This window comes from Gorilla gorilla, chromosome 5, assembly GCF_029281585.2.
Source record: "Gorilla gorilla gorilla isolate KB3781 chromosome 5, NHGRI_mGorGor1-v2.1_pri, whole genome shotgun sequence".
Classification (NCBI taxonomy): Eukaryota; Metazoa; Chordata; class Mammalia; order Primates; family Hominidae; genus Gorilla; species Gorilla gorilla.
The window spans coordinates 74,890,150-74,914,596 of NC_073229.2; the positions used below are offsets into that span (position 1 = coordinate 74,890,150).

General features: G+C 37.5%; 1 protein-coding gene and 1 long non-coding RNA gene across 7 annotated transcripts in view; one reads left to right on the forward strand and one right to left on the reverse strand.

Moving 5' to 3' along the window:
• The window catches only part of ZNF451 (zinc finger protein 451), an 81,275-nt gene that overhangs the window by 10,696 nt on the left and 46,132 nt on the right, over window positions 1–24,447 (forward strand). The window contains exon 4 of one of the 6 annotated variants that reach the window (XM_019029406.4): window positions 1,432–10,562. The exons of 4 other annotated variants lie outside the window; for them this stretch is intronic. In XM_019029406.4, coding sequence (XP_018884951.1) covers window positions 1,432–2,925 — 1,494 coding nt within the window. In that variant the 3' untranslated portion in view covers window positions 2,926–10,562. Of the gene's footprint in view, window positions 1–1,431; window positions 10,563–24,447 lie in introns of those variants that run through there. One more of the 6 variants, XM_055391876.1, reaches the window with a different exon arrangement.
• LOC115934920 (uncharacterized) overlaps window positions 15,711–24,447 on the reverse strand; it is a 56,826-nt gene continuing 48,089 nt past the window's right edge. Inside the window, exons 2-3 of the long non-coding RNA XR_008681144.2 lie at window positions 17,263–17,380; window positions 15,711–16,070 (exon numbers count right to left, since the gene is read on the reverse strand). This is a non-coding gene — a long non-coding RNA (uncharacterized lncRNA). The remainder of the gene's footprint in view (window positions 16,071–17,262; window positions 17,381–24,447) is intronic.

A 24,447-nucleotide genomic window follows, 5' to 3' on the forward strand; every position in this document is an offset into this window, starting at 1 on the left:
CACTTGTGTCTTTTAAGGGGTATTCTCTAAAGAGAGGTACCAAATCAGGGAAGGCTGTGTTTAGAAATAGCCAGTTCTATTAGAATGGGCTAAAATAGGTAGTCCAAGGAGTCCTTTGCCCAGATCTCCTACTTCCAGTTTTTTTCCTCTACTTTGAATGAGATTATGAAAAAAATGATAATATGACTCTGGGAAATTCAGAGCCTTAGAGGTGATATCTGATAAAATGGAAATGGAATAAAAACTGCAAGCTTATTGATTCCTCTTTGCCTTCTCTTTTCCTTTACTCTCCTCAGGTGCCCTATACAACAGGATTCTTTTGTTCCAGAACCACATGACCACAGAAAATTTGTTTTCTCTTAGAAAAAAGGATATGTAGAGATCCTTTTAGGAATGGAAAGTGGGGGAAGGGTTTATAGGGGATATATTACTTCAGTCATGATCCCTTTAACCTTGTCTGTGCCCCACATATTTGGAGTTATTTATCTTACCTGTGATGTACTGGTTGTAGGTTTGACCCTTGGACCAATACTTCCCTTGCTCTGAGAATTGAACTAGTTGAGCCGTTTGTAACAGTCTTGCCTTTCATTTGTCCTTGCTTTAGCCCAAACTTCTGTTAATGAGCTGTTTTCATCTTGGATTAGAAAACTCTTAGTTATTGTTCAGAGTGGCCACAAACTTCTTGCTCTGTGATATAGGGGATTGAGACTTGGACTTGGAATCAGAATACCTGGGTTTGAGTCCCAGCTTTACTCTTTACAAATTCTGTGACTTTGGATAAATTAAGTAACCTTTTACCCTCCGTTTTTTAATCAAATAATACCTACCTCACAGGGTTGTTGTGAGGATGAAATGAGGTAACAAATTATAACTTCTTATAACTACAAACCATAAAGTAGGACTATACAACTGGGAAGTTTTGTTATTCGTGGACAGTGAATGACAGAATTTTCAGAGGTGCCTAAAATGACTCTAATGGGGGAGTTTTAGATTTTTTTTTCTTCTCAGTGGAACTTTCCTTAAGTTCTCTTTGCCATCATTAGCTTCTTGCATATCTTGAGTAGAACTTAACATATCTTGAATGGGATATTTTTTTCTTTTATTCTTATGAGTGGTCTCACACAGGACCAAACAGCAGGCCAGCATAGCACCACGTGATCTGAGCTTGTTTTTACTCTCTCCTTTTTCATAAACAGAGTCCCAGATTAATGCCAGTAGTTGATTTTGGGTCTTTGGGGTAGTGAAGCTTGTGGATTTGACTTCTCTGATTCCTTTTGCTGACCTTGAGTGGATTGTATCTTTCACTGTTAATTATAATAATTTAAAAATTGAGTTCTACTTACTGGACATGAATCTCTGCACTTGAAAGTTAACATATTAAAAGCATATTTTTTTTCTTCCTTGGTTTTCTTGTTCATGTGGATAACCCAGAGAATGCCTGAATCTAAGGTGCCATCCTCTGAGAATCATCGCCCAGAAATGTGCTCTAGCTGCAATGTTCCTCTTCCCATTGGAGATAGCAGCTCCTTCTCTGGGAGTTGTTCCAGCAGTCCAGAAAGGATAGTTTCTCAAACTTCCTCTGTTGAGAACCCATTGGAGAACCAGAAAAATGATCAAAATAATTCAGATACTAAGATCTCTGAGACAGAGACCCTTAAATCATCACAGAATTTTCAGACTCTGCCTTCATCTCCGCTTCTGGTCCCCCAAGAATCTTTGGCCTCTTCTGAGGTCAAAGAGAGTTTACGTATAGATTCTTCTTCAGCTTCACAGCATGGACGGGATGCCATCCTCTATCTCCAGACACAAGTAGCTGAAATGTCCCGAGTGATACGTGATCTGCAGTCCAGGAGCTGTTTTAGATTTCATCATTCTAGGCCAAGTGAGAACTCCTCAGTTCCTTGGGACATCTCCACCTCTAAAGAGGAAAATTTATCCACAGTTGAAGAAGAAACTGATTACAAATCACCATCAGCTGATGACAAAGGGCAGCCATCCGACCCCAGCCAATCTAGTTTCACAGGTCTTTTGAAGAGAATGGAACAAAGAGGTGTTATAAAAAGGGTGACATTACAATCTGAAGCGGAGTCATGTGAAGGGAAACCTGATTGTGTGACTTCTAAAAAACGTTTGGTTCCTCCATTGCATCCTCTTCTGAGAATTGCCACCACTGAGGTTTTTAAAGACCCTGCTGATTGCCATCCTTCTTCCTTCATGGGACACAGGGTATATCCTGTGGCCAAGGACACCTCTCCTTTCCAACCAAACCCACCAGCTGAAGGCCCCATTGTAGAAGCATTAGAACACAGCAAAAGAGGAAACACAACATCCCCTCTAGATTCTACCTCAAAAGAAATGGAGGTCATGGGTTGTAGGTTTTACCACGCTGCCTCCATTGCAGCCCGAGCTGCTAGCTACATGGCCTATATGACTCAATATCAGCGTAAACTCTGGGAAGACATGGAAGATCTGGTTCATGACCCAGAGTTTGATCGTGGAAAAGCAAGATGCATAATATCTGATGGTATGGATGCAGGCCTTTGGCAACTTTGTACTACTAGGGACATAATGGACTCTGTAGTCAGAGTTATGGCCATGGCCATAGACTATAGAAGGCAGGCCTGGCTTCGACTTACATCTCTCACTAAGAAAACCCAGGAGAAGATCTCCCACTTGCCCTTTGATGGTACTTCCCTTTTTGGACAAGATGTGAAAGCTGTTGTTGCAGAAGACAGCAGTATAAAAGAAAATGACTATAAAGATCACAAATACTATAATCAGCATCGATACTTTTATAGTCATGATCAGAAAGCACATTATCACAATAGAGGATACTCCAAAGGGGATTGGTACAAACCTCGAAACCACCCCTATAGATATAGAAAGAAGGGAGACTCTCCAGAACGCCATGGGTACAAGAATTAATAACCTGTTTAATGTTCAGCAGAATAGTCATTCAAGATCCTAACTATTTTACTTGTTCCTCCTTGTACAAATAGGATCTACAGGTAGGAGATCATCTCAAAAACTGAATGCATGTCTGGAATGATCACAGCTGACATTTGAATTCTAGACTTTTGCAATGAAGTATATAATAAAGAAACTCATGACTTATTGGCCAAGTGAGCAGTGGAGACTTCTTGAAAGGGTTGGACAAATGTTTATCCTTTATTTCTGGTCCAAAAATAAGTGTGGAGGAGGACCACTCAGGAATCTGAATCCTCTTGTGATTAAAGAAAAATATAAAGATGTGTTCCTCAGGAAAATCTTATTTGTAAACTGAGGACTAGCAGATTTTGAATCTAGAAATAATACTAGATGTCTGTTTACTAAGACCAGAGGTAAATCCTTAACTTTTAGGTTATCAGTGCTTCCTTGTTCAGGCTTCAGTTTGACAGATCTTCACAAAATGACACATCTGTTAAAATGTCTTTATGTCAAGATGGTCAACTCACCAAGAGTTCATACTACTATCAAGCTCTGTGAGACTTCAGAATCAGCCATGAAGCTTTGTGTCAACTGGAATTCAAATCAAATTTTGCCAAATCCAGTTTGCTTCCCCTTGGAATGGCTAGATGTCGCAGGTCTATTATGGACACCAACTGGAAAAAGACTTCTACCTGTAACATCTCTGTAGAAATTGCACAGTAACTATCTTCATCAAGACTTTGATGGCCACCATACCATCACTACTCATAAAGCTACATGTGAGAGAATTCTTTGTTGTTATCAATCCTAATAGTTTTTGACCTATCAAGCTCTCGTATCAAGCTGTAAGACTGAGTCATGGTAGTCTCTCACTGTAAGCTGGGCCTTTCACCAAGATGGCCTTCTTAAACAACCTACCTTCTAAACATTTAATTCTTTTGAGCTTGATAGTGTGCATCACACTCTACAAAAAAGATACGCACATCAGTGCCCTGGAAATAAAGGATGTTACACGATCCAGGCATGCAAATCTGAACTCCTAAGACCAAGAATTCCAAACATGCCTGACAATCTTGTCCCCTTATTGTAATAAAGAGGGATACCATCAGTCTAGATTTTATTGAGAATCCTTAAGATTTAAAGCATAGCTGTGGATGTGGTGAAGAGAACAAGCCACACAGCTCTGTTTCTGGATATCTAAGTGATGATATCCATTAATGATTTGAAAGGCTGAAATCAAGATTTAAGTGATACGCTCTTGGTTAATTGGTTACTTAATTTAGTCAGATTCTTAGTGTAAGAGACAGCTTATCTTTTTGCTCCCAATTGGTCCCATTAATAGTTTTTCCCCATACTGGAACTGGCAGCAGATACCTCAATTATATGTCCCACAGTATCTTCTCTTTAGACTCAATGTAGTGGATGTATGGTATATCAGCCCTTAGATCCATGTCTTCACAGCATGACATCAGGAATGGAGAATAAGTCAAGTTTGAGGGGTCTGAATACATCACCTAGTATTATTTGCTTGGCAGCCAAAAACAGTTGTTTTTATTGGCAGACTTAATTCTGTAACTTCTGCGTTTTTTCATCTGCTTGATCAAGGCATTTTGGATGTACTACTAACAATATGGCACTGTTTTACGGTTTATGTGGCTTCTGTTCTTGCCACAGTTGTTGCACAGTGGTAATTGACGTTTTCTCTGGTGCCACACTTTTTAATAATCTATTGGAAGCTCATTCCTCCTCCCCCATCATAACCATATTCAGCACCCATTTTTAAATCTACTTTTCTTCCTTATTTGTGCTACAGAGGTTGATGGCGTAAATTTTCCTACTTGGAAGAAATTACTTTATCAGTTAATTTCAGGGTACTGTATTGATCTTGTTTGTCCTATTTGTAGATTAAACTTGAGCTAGTCTTAATAAAGGGGATATTGTTTTGCAAATTTAGCCCAGTCATGTCAAGAGTTAATATTTATCTTATTTTTCTGTATTTTACTCAAAATTTTATTTCCACTTCTGTAGAAATAGGTCCATGCCAGTGTTCTCTACAAAGTGTCTTTCAAACTAAACTCTAGAAGAATATCAATTACCTGAACAGAAACAAAGGCCTAAGAAATCATACATTTTTGTAGCTTATGTGTATTGTACCAATCAAGCAATCCCATGTGCTCTTGATATTGGCACTGTAGTTTTATCTTAGAGGACTTGCCACTGGAGAACTCAGTGGTGAGAGACCTTGGAAATGTTTTATGTGGCTGCACATAAGTGTTTCTGACTAGCTAAGGCTACTTCAGACTTTTTCACTTTCCATTTGTCCCCTTTTCCTTCCCTGAATTAGATGCTATGTCATAAACTTGGTGGTTTTTGAAATACTCTTATTTCAAACCTTAAACTAAACCGAAATAAGTTATGCTTGAGAATGTGTTTGTCTGAAACGATTTTGGCACTTCCCTTTAATATGCTTCCCCTCCCCTTTGCCTTTTAAATTGTGGTTAAAAAAAAAAAAGAAAAAGGCACATAAAGCTGAGCACCTTAGCCATTTTTTAAGCGTATGGTAGTGTAGTGTTGACTATATTTGCATTGTTGCGCAGCTCCTCCATTCTTAAATATTTGTAAGATGATGTTGCTGTTCTCTTTTCCTCCTGTGATATTTATGTTGCCCAGTAATAAGTAAAAGTATCCTTTCTTAGTTACTCTAACTGATATGCCCAAGTGTCTCCAGATACTCTGTTTTCCTGGAAGTGTAAAGGTATTGGGAAATTATCAGATTGGTGACCAAGTAGTTCTGAAAGGATTTGATCGTTTAATAGGGATGGGGACAGAATGCAGATCAGGAAGAGTTTTTAGTAATAGATTAGTTTCTTGATTGCAAAAGAAATATCTTTAATGTGTTAATTTTTTATTATTTTAAAATCTCTGGCATACTTGAATGATAATGTTATAAAACTTAAAGTGAGGATTTGGTCTAGGGAGATTACCCCAATAGAATCAGAAACTCTTAGTCAGATAATAAATCCTCATATTATGCCTGCCATGTTCAGAACCTGCAACAAAATTCTCTACTAGGCCAACCTCTAACGTTTAAATACCTCTAGGTTTTCTAGGAGGCCTTGGAATAGTTGCAAGTTTAATGATCTGGTATTCTCAAAAAGGATGTATCTAATGATCTTGATTCTTCAAAATGTTATTTCTTGATTAGATATACAATGTATACAGAGACAATATGGTTTCTTGTAGTTACTGTGTATAGAGAAGTACTGTTTCCATTTTTATATGAAGTGCCTTTTTAATTCTACACTTTTCTTTAAAACTTAAACTTTGATGTCTTGCATATATTGCTGGTGGTATTTATGTGAATTTTGTACAGTGATTTAATCTTGTAGTTTATTACTATATCATTTGTACAATTGCACTATCTAAATGTACTCCCTTCTGAATGTTAATTTGTTTTCTTTATAGCACTGTTGATTCATTTCAGAAGGTTGTAGAGTATACCTCCCTCCCCCTTATTTAACTAACTAGACAGTAGTTCCTTTTTGTTATTAGTGAGTGGCTAATTTTGGGGGGCCTTAAGGCAGCTTTGTTTTCTATGGATATGCTCTAGGTTTTCTGATTGTCTCATATCTAACCTTGTTCTTAGCCATGATAACACAACTTATATTTGATAAGTGGATGTGTTTACTTGGTTAGAATAAGCAAGGACATTTTTAAAAAGCAGTAAATTTGCTGACACTTTTATCTTTTTTTAAAAGAATGAATGACAGCTTCCTTATCAGTATAATTACGTTTAAACTTTTTTTTTTAAACTGTGTGGCAGCTTCTTTATCAATCAGTATAATTCCATTTATTTACTTAGCCCTCAAAATGACATTTTGAAGGGAGCATAAACTCTTTCAGGCTACTTGGACAGTATTTAGTATTCTATATTAGTACTACACTAATAATTTACTGAGTGCTACCTAAGTGACCTGATTGATAATGTCCTTAAGGACCTGATACATCCAGGATAACCTCTCAGGTACTGTAAACAAGGAGGTTGAAAAAGACACATTCCGGAATCCCTTTGTCTGGTAAAATTGGATACTGATGTGGATGGACATGACATTCATTATTCTTGAAGATATAACTAGTTGACTGGGATTCTGATGAAGGTTTGAAATTATGGATTAAATCTTTGTAGAAGTAGTTTAAAGATTGCAATAAGTGAAATCTTTTTTTTTTTTTTTTTTTTTTTTTTGAGACAGAGTTTCGCTCTTGTTGCCCAGGCTGGAGTGCAATGGCACGATCTTGGCTGACTGCAACCCCCGCCTTCCGGGTTCAAGCAATTCTGTCCCAGCCTCCCGAGTAGCTGGGATTACAGGCATGTGTCACCATAACCTGCTAATTTTGTATTTTTAGTAGAGATGGGGTCTCTCCATGTTGGTCAGGCTGGTCTCAAACTCCTGACCTCAAGTGATCTGTCCGCCTTGGCCTCCCAAAGTGCTGGGATTATAGGCGTGAGCCACCGCGCCTGGCTGTGAAATTTTTTTTTTTTTTTTTTTTTTTTTATGTGAGGCATATTTTGCCACAGTTTCGCACTGTTTAGGTTCTCTTGTCTTTTGGAATTTATCATTCTGTATTTAATGTTAGTGGCTAGTCCAATAATTGATTGTCTCGTCTGTATGTATCTTATGCATGTGATTCAATAGACTAGATCGATTCTGTGTGGTTTATCATAGTAGATACACAAACCAGTCTTTATTTTTTACTTAAGAAAATATATAAGTGGAAGTTATCAGTAAACTGGTGATTATTGTATTGAATGCAAATCTTTTTATTATTTTTCCAGATATATTGAGTTTTATAAACCATTAAAATATTATTTTATGAAATTTCCCTTCCTGGATGAACAGAATATTGTTTTATTAAATCTTCTCTTATTAGTGGAATATTTTTTACTTCTTTGTCTTTTCATTTACTTGTTTTTTGTTATAATGAAAACTTTAGTAGTGTTTGGTACCATTGAGATAACTTATTACTGGAAATTTTGTGTGCTTCCTGTGGGATATATCTGGAAGTGGTCATAGTCCAACCACGTCCTTTTGATGTTGTTAGCATATCAGTTATTCTATGTATTGATCTTTTCTTCTCCTGTATTCAACACCTCTTTCTGAAAGGATGTCTGATCTTCCCATAATCGCTTTGATGTAGATGATATTTTTTATTCTATCAGTGTATACTAGACAGGATTTTGATGTGGCTTTGTATTTGTATATTTAAATACCATGTCTTTAAAGCATTATTAGAAGAGATATTCTAGTTTCTTCTAATGTCCCTTTTAAAAAAAATATAGCCAGTCCAGTATCTCAAACTACTTTGATTTTTGAACTTAAATCAACTTTTAGTGCTACCTTGTTTAATGGTAGTATTATTTTCTCATTTCTACATGTTCACACAAGTTTATTATATATAGTTTATGGTCAGATGTATCTTATAAAAATTTTGAAGCCCATCCCCGTGGATTTATTATGATACAGCTCTGATATATCTTAAAGTTAACCCGTTTTCCGTAGATGTTAAGGGCTTTACTGGTTGAGGTAACCTATTTCAAATGGTCTATTGGGTTTTGTGATACCTTGTCAAGAATTCAATAAGAATTCTCAGGCTGTCTGTATTTTCTTTTAGGACTTTGGAGATCTCTCAAGTTGTACTGTTTTCTAGTATTCCTGAGTATATTCCTTTGGTAACGTGAAAGTAAATAGTTTATATTTGATGATTTTTTTTTTTTTTTTTGAGATGGAGTCTTGCTCTGACACCCAGGCTGGGTACAGTGGTGAGATCACGGCTCACTGCAAGCTCTGCCTCCCGGGTTCACGCCATTCTCCTGCCTCAGCCTCCTGAGTAGCTGGGACTACAGGCGCCCGCCACCACACCTGGCGAATTTTTTGTATTTTTAGTAGAGATGGGGTTTCACCGTGTTAGTCCAGGTGGTCTCAATCTCCTGAACCTTGTGATCCGCCCACCTTGGCCTCCCAAAGTGCTGGGATTACAGGCGTGAGCCACAGTGCCCGGCCTGTATTTGGTGATATTTTTAAAAATTCTACTTTGACCTTAAGTGCTTCAAGAATTGTGTTCAGTTAGTAGTCCTTTTGTAAGACTAACTTTCATGTGCTATCTTTGCTCCATGAGCTATCATAGTACTGTTTTCTTTCATTACCCGTAAGAGTGGCTCTATCACAGCATTTACTGTTAAGGGCTACAGTTAGACCTCTTGTTAACTCCTACTTTTATTTGTGATGGCTGTGTTTCACACTACCTTGATTTATAAATGTAGTAATGTGTTAAATAACTATATGTTGTGGTCCCTTAATACCTCTTTTGATTGGTGAGGTAACAGTGATGTGGATGATGAAATAAAAACGTTTCCCCAAGTCACTAAACACAGTTTTCAATTCATTTTTTTTTTTTTTACATATTTAATTTACATCTAACTACTGTTAGGTATGCAGCCCGTTCCTTTTTGCCTTCAGTAGAATATAGTTATATAAGTAGTCTTATTTAGATTCTTGGGACAGAACGGCCTGTGTATTGATCTTTCTTTAATGGCTTGGAACAGCTTCTATATATTCTGACAGGTCTTGGAAGCATGTTAATATCCGTGTGTCTAATTGTCATCTTCCTGCCTGGGAAGGCAGTAGAAGAAAGAATCTACATTTGTATAGTCTGTAGTACAGGCTCTGTGCTGGTTGCAAGGCACTCTTGAGAGAAATTCATTCTTACTTTGCAGAAGAAGAACTGAAACTTCATTAAGTCATTAAGCAACTTGCTCAGGTGGTGGAACTGAGCTTTAAATATGGACTTTTTCCAGTCTCAATTCAGCATTATACTAGGCTGCCTCCATGTGTTTTTCAAAGCCCCATTCAAGTTTTACTTCTATGGTAAACTAATTTTACATACACAAATCTTTTCATTTTCTGAACTTCCTTTATGGCTTTACTGTCACCCCACTAGTATTTGATGTCTTAGCTATTAACTAATTCCTGATTATTTCACTTGTCACATCAGGAACCCTATCCTCTTAGTTCTCCCATTGAGATTTCACTGTGTTGGACTAAGATTATTCTTGATTCGTAGTCATTGGTTTCTGTTTCCATTTATTTTCAGCACTGATTACGTTAATCGTATTGCTTGAGTTTTTTCTTTGTTCTATGTTGTTTATTACATTCATTTTGTTTCATATACACACATTTTTTTTTTAACTGGCATTTTGAGGATATTGGTTTAATGGAAGGAAAAAGGAATGGTGCAAAGCACATGGTATTTGAATTCCAAAGACCTTGACCCTCAGCATTAGCAAGTCACTTGTTTTCTGAGCCTCAGTTTTCTTACTCTCAAATGAGGTAATATCCGAAAGTACTTTGAAAACACTAAAGCCTGATACAGATTTCCTTTTTCAAGTAATTGTGCTGTTTCTATTCATATTGGATATGGTATTGGCTATAGATACATACATTTTAAAATGTATTTAACAGCATGTAAATGTTCATTTCATGCCATGTGATCATGTTCCTTCCCCTTTATGATTTTCTAAGGCTGTCTTACAAGCCTAACAGTGTACTAAGTCATTAAAAGATATATTTAAAGTAAAATAGTCTCTTTTCTCAAGTACAAGCTAAGAAATGCACATAATAAACAATAAAATAAGAGAATGTAGAATGAGGAGTTAGAGTGTATATGTATGTGTATACAATTTTTGATAGATGGTATTTTGTTATTTCATATCTGTGTTGAAAACAGTCTTTTAGTTTGTCAAACATCTTTTTCAGTACCTGCTATGTGCAGGCAGGTATTGAGAAAGGTCCGAGAATACTGAGGGTTAATAAGAGATGGTATATTCTCCAGAGAAATAAATACCACTAAAGTATAAGAGCAGATGTCCTTTTTGGAAGAATGCCTGTGGTGATGGAATAAGAAAAGCCATATAGAGGGGTGAGGAAAAGCTTTTCTTACCAAGTGTGTGAGCTGAGTTTTGGAGGATGATTAGGCAAGAGTTGGCCTGGTGGAGAAACAGGAGCCAGACATTCAGGTGGAGGAACAGGAGTGTGGAACAGTGTGGGTAACATAATGGAGTGTGTCTGGTTTCAGAATTGTAAGAAATAGTCTTTAGGGGGAACAGAAATGAAGGAGACTAAATAGATGATAAGTTATCTGTGAATATGTACTGGTTCCTACATATTCAAAGTGTGCTAAGCTTGTATAGCCATTACTTGTAAGGTTCTAGGAGTTGTCTCTCTAGGGGTTGGTTTGTACCATAGTCCATTATGTACATCTAGAACAATTCTTTCTTTCCCGGAACTGAGCCCAAGGTGGGCTTTCTACAGTGCACCTCTGGCTCTGGGGCAGCTCAGGCAATCAGAAAGAACTGAGGCACTGGTAGAAAACAACTCTGAGGATGAATAGGATAATGTTCCTGAAGTGGAATGTGGTATCCCTTCATGGATAAATGGTTGCATACTTCAGGGTCACCTATGGAAAAGTGTCCTCAGGGTAGCTAAAAGTGGTTAATTTCCTTGTGTTTTGACTTACAGATCATTTCTAGGTGGACTTGGGGAAAAATAAAGATACTTATAAAAATATTGCTTCATTGGCATTTGGAGGTGTTGTATTGAAGGAGGAAGTGGGTCCCTATCACCAGAACCCTCTCTAGGTGTTACAGATAGGAAACTGGGTTGTAGACTTTGTCCCAGTAATATCTCCAGCAGCTCCAACACATTTTGTCAACTTCGTGTTCGTTTTTTAAGTTTTTTTCCTTGCTGTTGGCCACCTTTACCTTCTTTTTTTTTTTTTCCTTCTTTTTCCTTTATTTTTTGAGACAGTCTCACTCTGGCGCCCAAGCTGGAGTACAGTGGGGTCATATCGGCTAACTGCAACCTCCACCTCCCAGGTTCAAGCGATCCTCCTGCCTCAGCCTCCCAAGTAGCTAGGATTACAGGCGCATGCCACCATTCCTGGCTAATTTTTTGTATTTTTAGTAGAGATGGGGTTTTGCCAAGTTGGCCAGGCTGGTCTCGAACTCCTGACCTCAAGTGGTCTGCCCACTTTGGCCTCCCGAAGTGCTGGGCTTGCAGGCGTGAGCCACCGTACCAGGCCCCATTCCCACTTTTACTTTTATTTTCTCTACAGTTCATCCTTTTTTTTTTTTTCCTTCTGTGCCAGAGGTGGAACAGTGGCACTCAGGGTTAAAAAACTCCCTTTTGCTTTGTCACACTTCATATTCAGAGTTACTGTGTTTTTTTTGTTTTGTTTTGTTTTGTTTTGTTTCTTGAGACGGAGTCTCACTCTGTCGCTGAGGCTAGAGTGCAGTGGTGCGATCTTGGCTCACTGCAACCTCTGCCTCCCGGGTTCAAGCGATTCTCTTGCCTCAGCCTCCCGAGTAGCTGGAATCGCAGGCAACTGCCACCACGCTCAACTAATTTTTGTATTTTTAGTAGATAAAAGATTTCACCATGTTGGCTAGGTTGGTCTTGAACTCCTGACCTCAGGTGATCCACCTGCCTCGGCCTCCCAAAGTGCTGGGATTATGGTTGTGAGCCACCACGCCTGGCCGTATATTTTAAAAATCTCTTAAGGTCCAGTTACTGTTATATTTTGGTCCTGTACTGAAGGAGGATGTAAGTCATTTTCCTAAAATGATTTTTATAGAGATAGATGTTGGCAGTTTACTCAGAAGAGAATATAGGAAAATCTTTTTTAACAGGTTTGGTGGGACTAGCCTTATTAACTGAATAAAGTACTTTACAGAATGGAGTATATCTATATGTGTGTTTTAAGATTTGTTCATACAAAGCAGATGTTCTGTGTACTTTGTATTTGTAAACAACTAATTGGGGGTGGGAAGGAGATTGCTTTGTAAAAAGAAGGTTTCCTGGTTCTAAAGCTTTGCTGCTGGAGATGGTAAGATGGTAAATAAATATTGTACTGTTATGCTGCGTTTATCTCTTCTGCTTTATCTGTATTTGCATATAAAATTCTTGAGAAAAACCATTGCTTTTCAAAGTGTTATTTGGGATACGGGTTTGAGTTATATAAGTTGAGTAGAAGGGGCTTCTGGTAAACAGAACTTTGGGGGTTGGTGCAAACTTCAGACCAAACTATGAATTGAAGCTTTAGGATGGGCAATAATAAGCGGACTTTGAAATTGGGTTTCTATGAAGTAATCCATTTGTTGCAGGAATTCTGTTCAAACCAAATGCGCTAGTCAGATACCGTGATGATGTGCAAAGTTAATTCTTTTGCAGTTGGTTGTTCCTTTGAGCTTTCTTTGAACTTGGAGTCCCTTACATATAAGATAGAGGTGATGAAAGAAATAGTCTCCAGTTGGTACTCCTCTGGATCATCAGTGCCAGCTGATGTTCAGGGAGATATTATGACTGTAAATAAACCTGCCTTGGATTGTTTTGTGTATATCCCCTCACCTTATTCTTTACCTTCTTCCCTCCTACAAATTGCATCTTTTTCTATAACTGGCTTTTTCAGTAGGCAGAAAGTGCCTATGATGAGTGAGATAGGAAACTGGGTTGTTGTGGTCACTTCTCTGGGTAGTAACTGTTCTTGCAGAGTGCTTTCTTCCTAGGTTATATCACTGTGTGTGGTATATGGAGCAAAATTGTTCCATTTCACAGAGAGGTCTAGTGACTTCATGTTTATAATATATTCATAATTCTATTAAAGTAATTTTGTAGAAAATATAAAATGGAAGCTTTTTGGTTCATCAAGAACTAAAGTGCTTTCTGAAATTAGTAATAATGATTTACAAATATAAGTCATTTCTTTATCATTAAAAAGCCACAAAGTAGTACAATGGTATGAGCTATTATAAAATAATTTCTTCTGTGAAGCCCAGCTTTTTGTTATTTTTTCTTTTTTTAAAGCCTTTATTTTAGGTTCAGGGGTACATTTACAGGTTTGTTTTATAGGTAAACTTGTATCACGGGGGTTTGGGGTACAGATTATTTTGTCACCCAGGTACTAAGCATGGTAACCGATTGTTATTTTTCTGGTGCTCTCCCTCCTCCCTCATTCAGGCCCAATGTCTGCTGTTCCCCTATTTGTGCCCATTGGTTCTCATTATTTAGCTCCCACTTATAAGTGAGAACATGCAGTATTTGGTTTTCTGTTCCTGTGTTAGTTCACTAAGCCCTCCAGCTCCATCCATGTTCCTGCAGAGCACATGATGTCATTCTTTTTTTTTTTTTTGGCTGTATAGTAGTCCGTCATGTATATGTACTACATTTTCTTTACCTAGTCCTGCTTTTTAATATTGTTTTCTAGAAATTGCTTTGCAAAAGTAAAATCACTCCATTAATTCCGCATTCCCTTTGAGTTGATATTTGCAAACATTTAAAGTAACTGATTTAGCTAGTTATCCCAATAAGTTACTCAGAGGTTCAACTTTTCGGTGAGTGATGTATGAAGAATAAAGTGAAAGATCTGCCTGAATTTAATATTTGTAAAAAATATACTCATGGGTCTTCTAAGAAAAAAAATTTTTTTTTTTTTTTTTGAGATGGAGTCTCGCTCTGTCACCCAGGCTGGAGTGCAGTGGCGCAATCTCGGCTCACTGCAAGCTCCACCTCCCGGGTTCACGCCATTCTCCTCCCTCAGCCTCCCAAGTAGCTGGGACTACAGGCACCCACCACCACACCTGGCTAATTTTTTGTATTTTTAGTAGAGACGGGGTTTCACCGTGTTAGCCAGGATGGTCTCGATCTCCTGACCTCGTGATCCGCTCACCTCGGCCTCCCAAAGTGCTGGGATTACAGGCGTGATCACGCCACCGCACCCAGCCGAAAGATTTTTTATAAAACAGTTTAGAGCCAGTTCTGTCTGGCATTTAGCTTCCTAAACCATACTACATTTTCAGGATCGAGAGTGAATTGTTCAAGAAATAGGCATTTGTAGATGAATTTTAACAGAAAGTTCATCTATGAAGTCATATACATTCATCTGAAGTTACTTAAGTAGAAATTTAGCTTCTACTAAAAATTTATTTTGGTGTTTAATTAGCTTCCTTTTGAGCACATTTGTTAAACTTACCTAAGAGAACTTATCTTTGTGATTGGAAAAACTAAGAATCCTGCTTTCTATATTTACATTCCAAAGAAGAATAGAGAAAGGTCAGGTCTAAGTGAGCTGAATAAGCATATATTTTTAAGTTTCAACTTTTAATTTGACTAAGTGTACTTTCATCAGTATTTTAAATACACTTTAAAATACAAAATCAGACATGCTTTTAGGAAAACCATATATGTAAAAAAAATATATAAATTTGTGTTTTAGCTAAATGTTTTTTGCTTTAAGTGATAACGGTGTTTGGCTTGAAATTGTGTAAAAATATTTTCCCAATAGCCATTAAGCTTGTTGAGCTGAAAGTGACTTTCCTTAATTCTTGATTAATATGTTTCTGTTGAGTTTGGAAAATAATGTAACCCAATCATTATACATATAGGGACAAAAATCTGAGAAAAGTTACATACAATTTACTAATAGATTATGTTCCTTCTAGATGCAGCATTTCTGTCTATATTTTTGTAGGATATATATTAAACATTTTTATAAGGCAAAATTAGTGATTTAAACCAAGTCCATTATGTTCCCAAACAAAAGACTGAGATCCTTAACATTTTTGTCTTTATATAGTCTTCTTCATTAATAATTAAAATTTGTTAACAATTTTATTACATATGCTGATTGTAGAAAAATTAGAAAATAAATGTAAAAAAGAAAAAACCCTCCAGACAGAAATAACCACTATTTAACATTTTGATTTATATAGCTTTCTAGATTTTATTCATATATATATTTACAGGATCATTTTCACTTAAAAACTGCAAGTGTTGCTTGGCACAGTGGCTCATGCCTGTAATCCTAGCACTTTGGGAGGCCTAGATGGGAGGATTGCTTGAGTCCAGGAGTTCAAGTCCAGCTTGGGCAATACTGCAAGACTCTGTCTTCACAAAAAATAAGAAAAACTTGCTGGGAGTGTTGGTACATGCCTGTAGGCCCAGCTACTCAGGAGGCCGAAGTGAGAGGATTGCTTAAGTGAGCTCAGGAGGTTGAGGCTTCAGTGAGCTGTGGTCACACCATTGCACTCTAGCCTGGGTAACAAAGTGAGATCCTGTCAGAGAAAAAAAGTATCTATCTAATCGATTGATCTATTAGTACTAATAGGGAAGAGATGTTGAAATGTAAGTTTAACATTATCATTTCATTGATTATGGGATTTTGTGTCAGGTTGTCATTTCTAGACTTGGACTTTTTGCTGTAACTCTACCAGGATACATTAAAAGATAAACGTTGTTTAGAAGTGTTGCTTTACCTTTGTATGCTTAACTTTCATGGAGATGTTTCGTCAGGTGTAACCAGTATCCTGAATATGGCTATCATTTCTAGGATACAACCGAAATTTGCTCTGTGCATGTTTTACCTAAAATTTTAGATAAAAATGTAAAGAAGTATGTTTGAGAATGTAAGAATTTCATAGTGACTGAACCAGAATCTGCCTTTAGGCTTCTTCTGGCTTTACATCCTCCTTAATTCTGTGCAATTCTGGGTATGGAAGAAAACTAATGCAGAGATTGATCTGAAGTATTGGCAAACGGAAGACCTCCAGTTTTCCCAATATTTTTCCTAAGGCTTTCCTGTGCTTCTCCTCAACACTGATTGGCTAGCATTGATAGCTTATTCACTGTCGGTATGGACCTTTTAATATTATGTGTTTTATTTAAAGACATTAGTCCAGGGTGACCATAGGAAATACTTCAAGGAGGATAACCCTGAAGATCCTATAGCTGCTAATACTCAAAATGAAACTTAAAAAAAATAACGATTTTTGCCATGGATCAGAGCCAATTCAATTCTAGCTTGAGAAGTGAATTCAGGTCATATCTGAAAGCCTTACCTTTCTTAGAAATTAGGTCCAAAGACCTAAGTGATAATTCAAGTTATGGGCTTTGTGGGAGATGGCAAATCCAGCCTAAGGAAAGGAGTTCTGGAATTTTACAATTTCACATTAAATTACGTGTCAGTATGTGGCATTAGGGGAATGGTAGAAATTCTCAGTGCTAAGAATTGAGTGGCCCCTTTAACCAGCTACCTTGACCCCCAAAGCCAAGATTTGTAATGGAAAAATATTGTATGGGCAGGGTGCTGTGGCTTACGCCACAGCACTTTGGAAGGCTGAGGCTGGCGGATCACTCGAGGTCAGGAGTTTGAGACCAGCCTGGCCAACATGGCGAAACCCCATCTCTACTAAAAATACAAAAATTAGCCAGAGATGGTGACACACACTTGTAGTCCCAGCTACTTGGGAGACTGAGGCAGGAGAATCGCTTGAATCCAGGAGGCAAAGGTTGCAGTGAGCCGAGATCACACCACTGTACTCCAGCCTGGGTGACAGAGCAAGACTCTGTATGGGAAAAAAAAAAAAAAGAAAAATATCATATGACTAATAGAGTCTGCCTCATATACCTAATCTTTTCCCAGTTTAAAACATCTTTCTTTAATATACCCGTTTTCTCAGTTTTAAAGTTTCTCAGTTCAAAATTGGCAAAGATTTCAGAGTTGAAGCCCTTGCTTTCTCTACTACCATTCCTTTTCCTCTACTCCTAGCAGATTTCTCCCTAATCTGTTTTCAGTATTGGTAGCCAGAGTTCCTTTTTTTCTTCCTTTTTAAGAAGAAAATAGAACCAGGCATGGTTGCATGTACCTATAGGCCCAGCTACTCTGTAGGATGAGGTGGGAGGATTGCTTGAGCCCAGGAGTTTGAGTCCAGCCAGAGGACCTTATCTCTAAAGGAAAACAAAACAACAACAAAAAAAAATGAAGAAACTTTCTCCTCAGAGGGAAGAAGTAAGCCCAAAGTCAATTCTAAGATGCCTTTTGTTTTCAGCATTAGGGCTTGTGGGTCTTTTCAGCCCTTCAGTGTTGTGAAAGAGAATAAACAGATCAGCAGAATTAGTAGAGAATAACAGAGGCAATTTATTGAGACATAACCATATACAAGTTGAGTGTCCTTTATCTGAAATGCTTGGAATCAGAAGTGTTTGGGTTTTAGATATTTTTGGATTTTGGAATATTTGTGTTACAGCTGTTGGTTGAGCATCCCTGATGTGCAAATCTGAAATCTGAAATGCTCCAAGGAATGTTTCCTTTGAGCTTCATACAGGCACTCAAAAAGTTTTGGATTTTAGAGCATTTTTTTTTTTTTTCCAGATTTTTGGATTAGGGAAGCTCAACTTGTAGTTAAATAAAATATGTAGGCTACTAATAGCTAAATATAAGAAAAACAATTGTAGTAAATAATGACAATCCCAACAGGTTTTAAGGCCTCCAAGATGGTAGGCTAGTGATTAATTTTAGAGTGAAGTTGAAGAGATCTAAACGAATGTTTAAATGGCTAAACAACTTATCTTCCTAGTGTCATGAGTATGTTTTGATAGCACGTGAGTATAATTTGAAGGGAGTAAAGTTTTAAGAATATACTTATGTGACTAGTGAATTACTGAAATTTTTTCCTACTGAATATATAATTGCTGTGTTTCTGAATTTAATTTTCATTGACCTTTGCATCAAGAGTATATGCAAAGGTCAGTGAAAAGTATTGCCTCAGATTCATTTAGTATGCTTTAAAGTAAACATTAAGAAGAATAAATATTATGTAAAGCTTTCCTGAATGACTGTAACTTCAAAAGTAACTTAAAATGGTTTTATTATGGCCTAGAACAAAGTAAAATGATAGTGGAAACATCAATTCAAGGATAGTTCTTCCCGAGTTAGGATTACCTAAATTTATCCAAAACATGGCCTTCTTCCTGTCCCTAGAATATTCACATTGTTGTTGTGACACAGGAATTTCGGAGAGATGAAAAAAATCCCTTGATTTCCTATCCTTACACCCACATGGCTGCATAAGTGACTTAATGTTTGATTAGGAAATATTTTGTTTGGTGTAAGGGTAGCAACTTGAAATATCTTGATAAATTTTCTGCAGCTTCTAGTCTCCAGACAAATTTAGGCATAAGATATACTTTCTGTTTAGGAATGTCAGTCCTTCTCTCAACCTTATAGGAGAATTGTCATTACTGTCTTTTTTTTTGGTAGGTAAACAGTAATTTATACCTTGTCCGCTTTGCCTGTATGTTAATGTGACCTTGGTTTACCAGGACTTTCAAGCATGACTTTTGTTAAAGTTTAAAACCTAGAAAGTATTATCTCTGTTGAGAAAATTAACACACTCTATACCTGTGTTTAAATTTTACCAGCATCTTTAAATTAAAGTTTATATTTGTGATCTACGCTAAATTTCCTTCTCGAGGTAGTATCTACATTTAGTAGTTTTTGCAAGGAATAAATTTAATTTGACCTTTTCCCCCCTTTTTTAAGAAGAGAGTCTTGCTTTGTTATCACCCAGGCTGGATCATAGCTCTTTGGAGCCTCGATCTCCTGGGCTCAAGCAATCCTCCTGCCTCAGCCTCCTGAGTAGCTAAGACTATAGGCACATGCCACCACACCCAGCTAAATTTTTAATTTTTTTGTAGAGACGAGGCCTTGCACTGTTAGCTAGGCTGGTCTCCAACTCCTGGGCTCAAGTGAACCTCCTGCCTCAGCTCCCAAAGTGCTGGGATTACAAGTGTGAGCTACTACGCTCGACCACTAATTTGCTTTTAAGGCAGATTTGCCTGTACTAAGGGATCAAAGTTTAGAAAAATAACTTCCTGTGACTGCCATTTCTGAGGACCTGCATTGCCCTGTAACTTGTAAAAGGATATTTTGAAGTTAGTAGAATGTCACCTACTACCTGGGTGCAAGGCTGTATGCTGTCCAAGTAGTCAGAAAGTGAGCTGGGGTTACTTCTATCTAAAGTGGTCCTATAAACAGTCCCTACTGCAAAGGTATAGCCTCATACTGAAAATACCAATTTGGCCTTTTTATATATGCTTACTTCAGTATAACTTCTTTCTACCTCTAGAAAGAAGTCATACCTGCTGTTTGACTTGGCCAGTGCACCACTATCACACTTTAGATAAAAATTGGGTTGTACATATGTGACTGATTTGCCCAAAGAGTGATATTTTATTTGTAACCAATCATTCTAGTAGAAAAAGCCAGGGAAGGCCGGGCGTGGTGGTGCACGCCTGTAATCCCAGCACTTTGGGAGGCCAAGGCGGGCAGATCACCTTAGGTCAGGAGTTCGAGACCAGCCTGGCCAACATGGAGAAACCCCATCTTTACTAAAAATACAAAAATTGGGTGGGTGGTGGCACGCGCCTGCAATCTCAGCTACTCGGAGGCTGAGGCAGGAGAATCATTTGAACCTGGGAGGCAGAGGTTGCAGTGAGCCGAGATTGCGCCACTGCACTCCAGCCTGGGTGACAGAGCAAGACTCCGTCTCAAAAGAAAAAAGAAGCCAGGGAAGATCTATTATTTTTCTTTTCTTAAAATAGACTTTTTAAAAAGAGCAGTTTTAGGTACACCATAAAATTGAGCAGAAAGTACAGTCAGACAGTGTCCACTTACCTCCTCCCCTCCCACCCCTCCATGCAAAACCTCCACTATCCTTATTGGAAACCACAGGGTACATTTGTTTCAATCTGTGAACCTCCATTAACACATTATGTGCTTCTAGTCTCTAGAAAAATTTAGGCATAAGATATACTTTCTATTTAGGAATGTCAGCCCTTCTTTCAACCTTGTAGCAGGAGAATTGTCATTACTTTTTTTTTTTTTGGTAGGTAAACAGTGATTTATAAGTTGTCCACTTTGCCTGTATGTTAATGTGAGCTTGGTTTACATTAGGGTTCATAGTTTACATTAGGGTTCACACTTGGTGTTATATATTCTCTAGGCTTTGACAAATGTGCAATGACATGTATCTGTCATTGTAGTATTACTGAAAATAGTTTGACTGCCCTAAAAATCTTGTGTGCCCTGCCAGTTTATCCCTCCTCCTTGACTATCTCGTCGGTCACTGATCTTACTACAGTTACCATAGTTTTGCCTTTTCCAGAATGTGATATGTGGCCATACAGTATGCAGCCTTTTCAGATTGGCTTCTTTCACTTAGTAATCAGGTGCTTTTAAGGTTCCTCCATGTCTTTTCACAGCTTGATAGCTCAATTCTTTTTAGCATTGAATAATGTTCTATTGTCTGAATATACCAAAGTTTATCCATTCACCGATTGAAGGACATCTTGGTTGCTTCCAAGTTTTGGCACTTATGATACAGTTGCTGTAAACAGCTGTATGCAGGTTCTTGTGTGGACATAAGTTTTCAGTTGATTTGAGTAACAACCAAGAAGTCCAATATGTTTAGTTTTGTAAGAAACTGCCAAACTGTTTTTCAAAGTGGGTATACCATTTTGCATTCCAACCAGCAATGAAATGAGAGTTGGCTCTTGCTGCACATCCTTGCTAACATTTGATGTTGTCAGTGTTTTAGATGTGGCCGTTCTAATAGATGTATATTGGTATCTCGTTGTTTTAACATATACTTCCCTAATGACATATGCTGATCTTTTCATATGCTTAATTTGTAATCTGTATATCTTCTTTGGTGAGGTGTCTGTTTAGCTATTTCCCCATTTTTAAGGCAGGCTGTTCATTTTCTCATTGTTTAGTGTTGAGTTCTTTGTACATATTGGATTACAGTCCTTTATCAGATGTGTCTTTTGCACATATTCTCCCAGTCTGTGGCTTGTGTTCTTATTTGTTTGACATTGTCTTTTGCAGAGAAGTTTTAAGTTTAATGAAGTGCAGCTTATCAATTATTTTTTTCAAGGACCGTGCTTTTGCTCCTGTATCTAAAAAGTCATTGTCATGCACAAGGTCATTTAGATTTTCTCCTATGTTATCTTTTAGGAGTTTTATAGTTTTGTATCTTGTATTTTGTTCTGTGATTCATTTTATGTTAATTTTTGTGAAGGGTGTAAGGTCAGGGTCTAGATTCATTGTTTTTTGCATGTGGATGTCTACTTGTTCAAACACCATTTGTTGGAAAGACTGTCTTTTCTCCATTGTATTGTTTTTGCTCCTCTGTCATAGATCAGTTGACTTTATTTATGTGGGTCTATTTCTGGACTCTGTTGTTTCATTGATCTGTTTGTCCCTTCTTTTGACAGTACCACACAGTCTTAATTACTGTAGTTTTATAGTAAGTTTTGAAGTCAGTTAGTGTCAGTCCTATGACTTTGTTCTCCTTCAGTACTGAGTTGGCTAATAGTTTTTTTGCCTCTCCATATACACTTCAAATTGAGGTTGTTGTTATACACAAAATAATGTTAGGATTTTGATTGTGATTGCATTGAATATATAGATCAAGTCAGGAGAACTGACATCTTGACAATAGTGAGTCTTCTATCTGTGAACATGAAATATCTCTCCACTTCTTGAGAGGTTCTTTGATACAAAATTAACTACAAAAGTCAGTATCATCTCTATATACCAATAACAGTTAAGCTGAAAACCAAATGAAGAATACAACCCCATTTACAATAGCCACACAAAAAAATTGAATACCTAGGAATACACCTAACCAAGGTGTGAAAGATCTCTACGAGGAAAACTATAAAACACTGCTGAAAGAAATCATAAATGACAAGCAAATGGAAAAACATTCCATGCTCATGGATGGGAAGACTCAATATCATTAAAATGGCCATTCTGCCCAAAGCATTCTATAGATTTAACACTGTTCTTATCAAACTACCAATGTCATTTTTCACAGAAGTAGAAAAAAACTATTCTAAAATGTATATGTAACCAAAAAGCCTGAATAGTCAAGGCATTCTTAAGCAAAAAGAACAAAGCCAGAGACATCACGTTACCTAATGTTGAATTATACTACAAGGCTACAGTAACCAAACCAGTATGGTACTGTTATAAAAATAGACACGCAGACCAATGGAATAAGTTAGGGAACCCAGGAATAAAGCAGCACAGGCACAACCAACTCACCAAACTCATGTTCAACAAAGTCGACAAAAATAAACAATCGAGAAAGGATACTCTATTCAATAAATGATGCTGGGAAAACTGGCTGACCATATTCAGAAGTGTAAAATTAGACCTCTCACCATATATAAAAATTAACTCAATGGATTAAAGACTTAAATGTAAGACCTGAAACTATAAAAATTCTAGAGGAAAACCTAGGAAATACTCTTCTAGACATTGACTTAGGCAAAGAATTTATGATGAAGACCCTAAAAGCAAATAGAACAAAATCAAAAATAGAAAAATGGGACTTAATTAAACGAAAGAGCTTCTGCATAGCAAAAGAAACTATCAACAGAGCTAACAGACAACCACAGAATGGGAGAAAATATTTGCAAAGTATGCACCTGACAAAGGACTAATATCCAGAATTTATAAGGACTTAAATGAATCAACAAGGAAAAGAACCAATTCCATTGAAAAGTGGGCAAAGGCCATGAACAGACACTTCTCAAAAGACAACATACAAGCAGCCAATAAACATGAAAAAATGCTCAACATCACTATCATCAGAGAGATGCAAATCAAAATCACAATCAGATACCATCTCACAGCAGTCAAAATGGTTATTTCTAAAAAGTCAAAAAGTAACAGATACTGGTAAGGTTCTAGAGAAAAGGGAACATTTATACACTGTTGGTGGAAATGCAAATTAGTTCATCTCCTGTGGGAAGCAATTCAGAGATTTCTTAAAAAACTAAAAATAGAACTATGATTCTACCCAGCAATCCCATTACTGGGTATATTATCCAAAGGAAAATGCTGGACATAGTGGCTTACACCTGTAATCCCAGCATTTTGGGAGGCTGAGGCGGGAGGATCACTTGATCCTAGGAGTTTGAGACCAGCTTGAGCAACACAGCAAGCCTCCATCTCTACAAATAAGTTACCCAGGTGTGGTGGTGTGCACCTGTAGTCCCAGCTACTCAGGAGGCTGAGACAGGAGGATTGCTTGAGCCTGGCAGGTCAGGGCTGCGGTGAGTCATGATTGTGTCACAGCACTCCAGGCTGAGTGGTGAAATGAGACCCTGTTTCAAAAATAAATAAGAAATCATTTCACCAAAAAGACACATGTATGTTCATAGCAGCACTATTCAGAACAGCAAAGACATGGAATCTACCTATGTGCCCATCATCAGTGGATTGGATAAAGAAAATGTGGTATATGTACACTGTGGAATACTACACAGCCATAATAAAGAGTGAAATCATTATGCAAAGGTGCAGCAACATGGATGCAGCTGGAAGCTGCTACCCTAAGCAAACTAATGCAGAAACAGAAAAACGAATACCATATGTTCTCATTTATAAGTGGGAGCTAAATCTGGGGTTCACATGGAGAGTAAGTTGGGAACAATAAACACTGGGGACTCCAAAAGGAGAGAGAGAGAGAGGGTAGGGGGACAAGGGCTGAAAAACTTCCTATTGGATACTATGTTCACTCTCTGGGTGATGGGATCAGTAGAAGGCCAAACTTCGGCA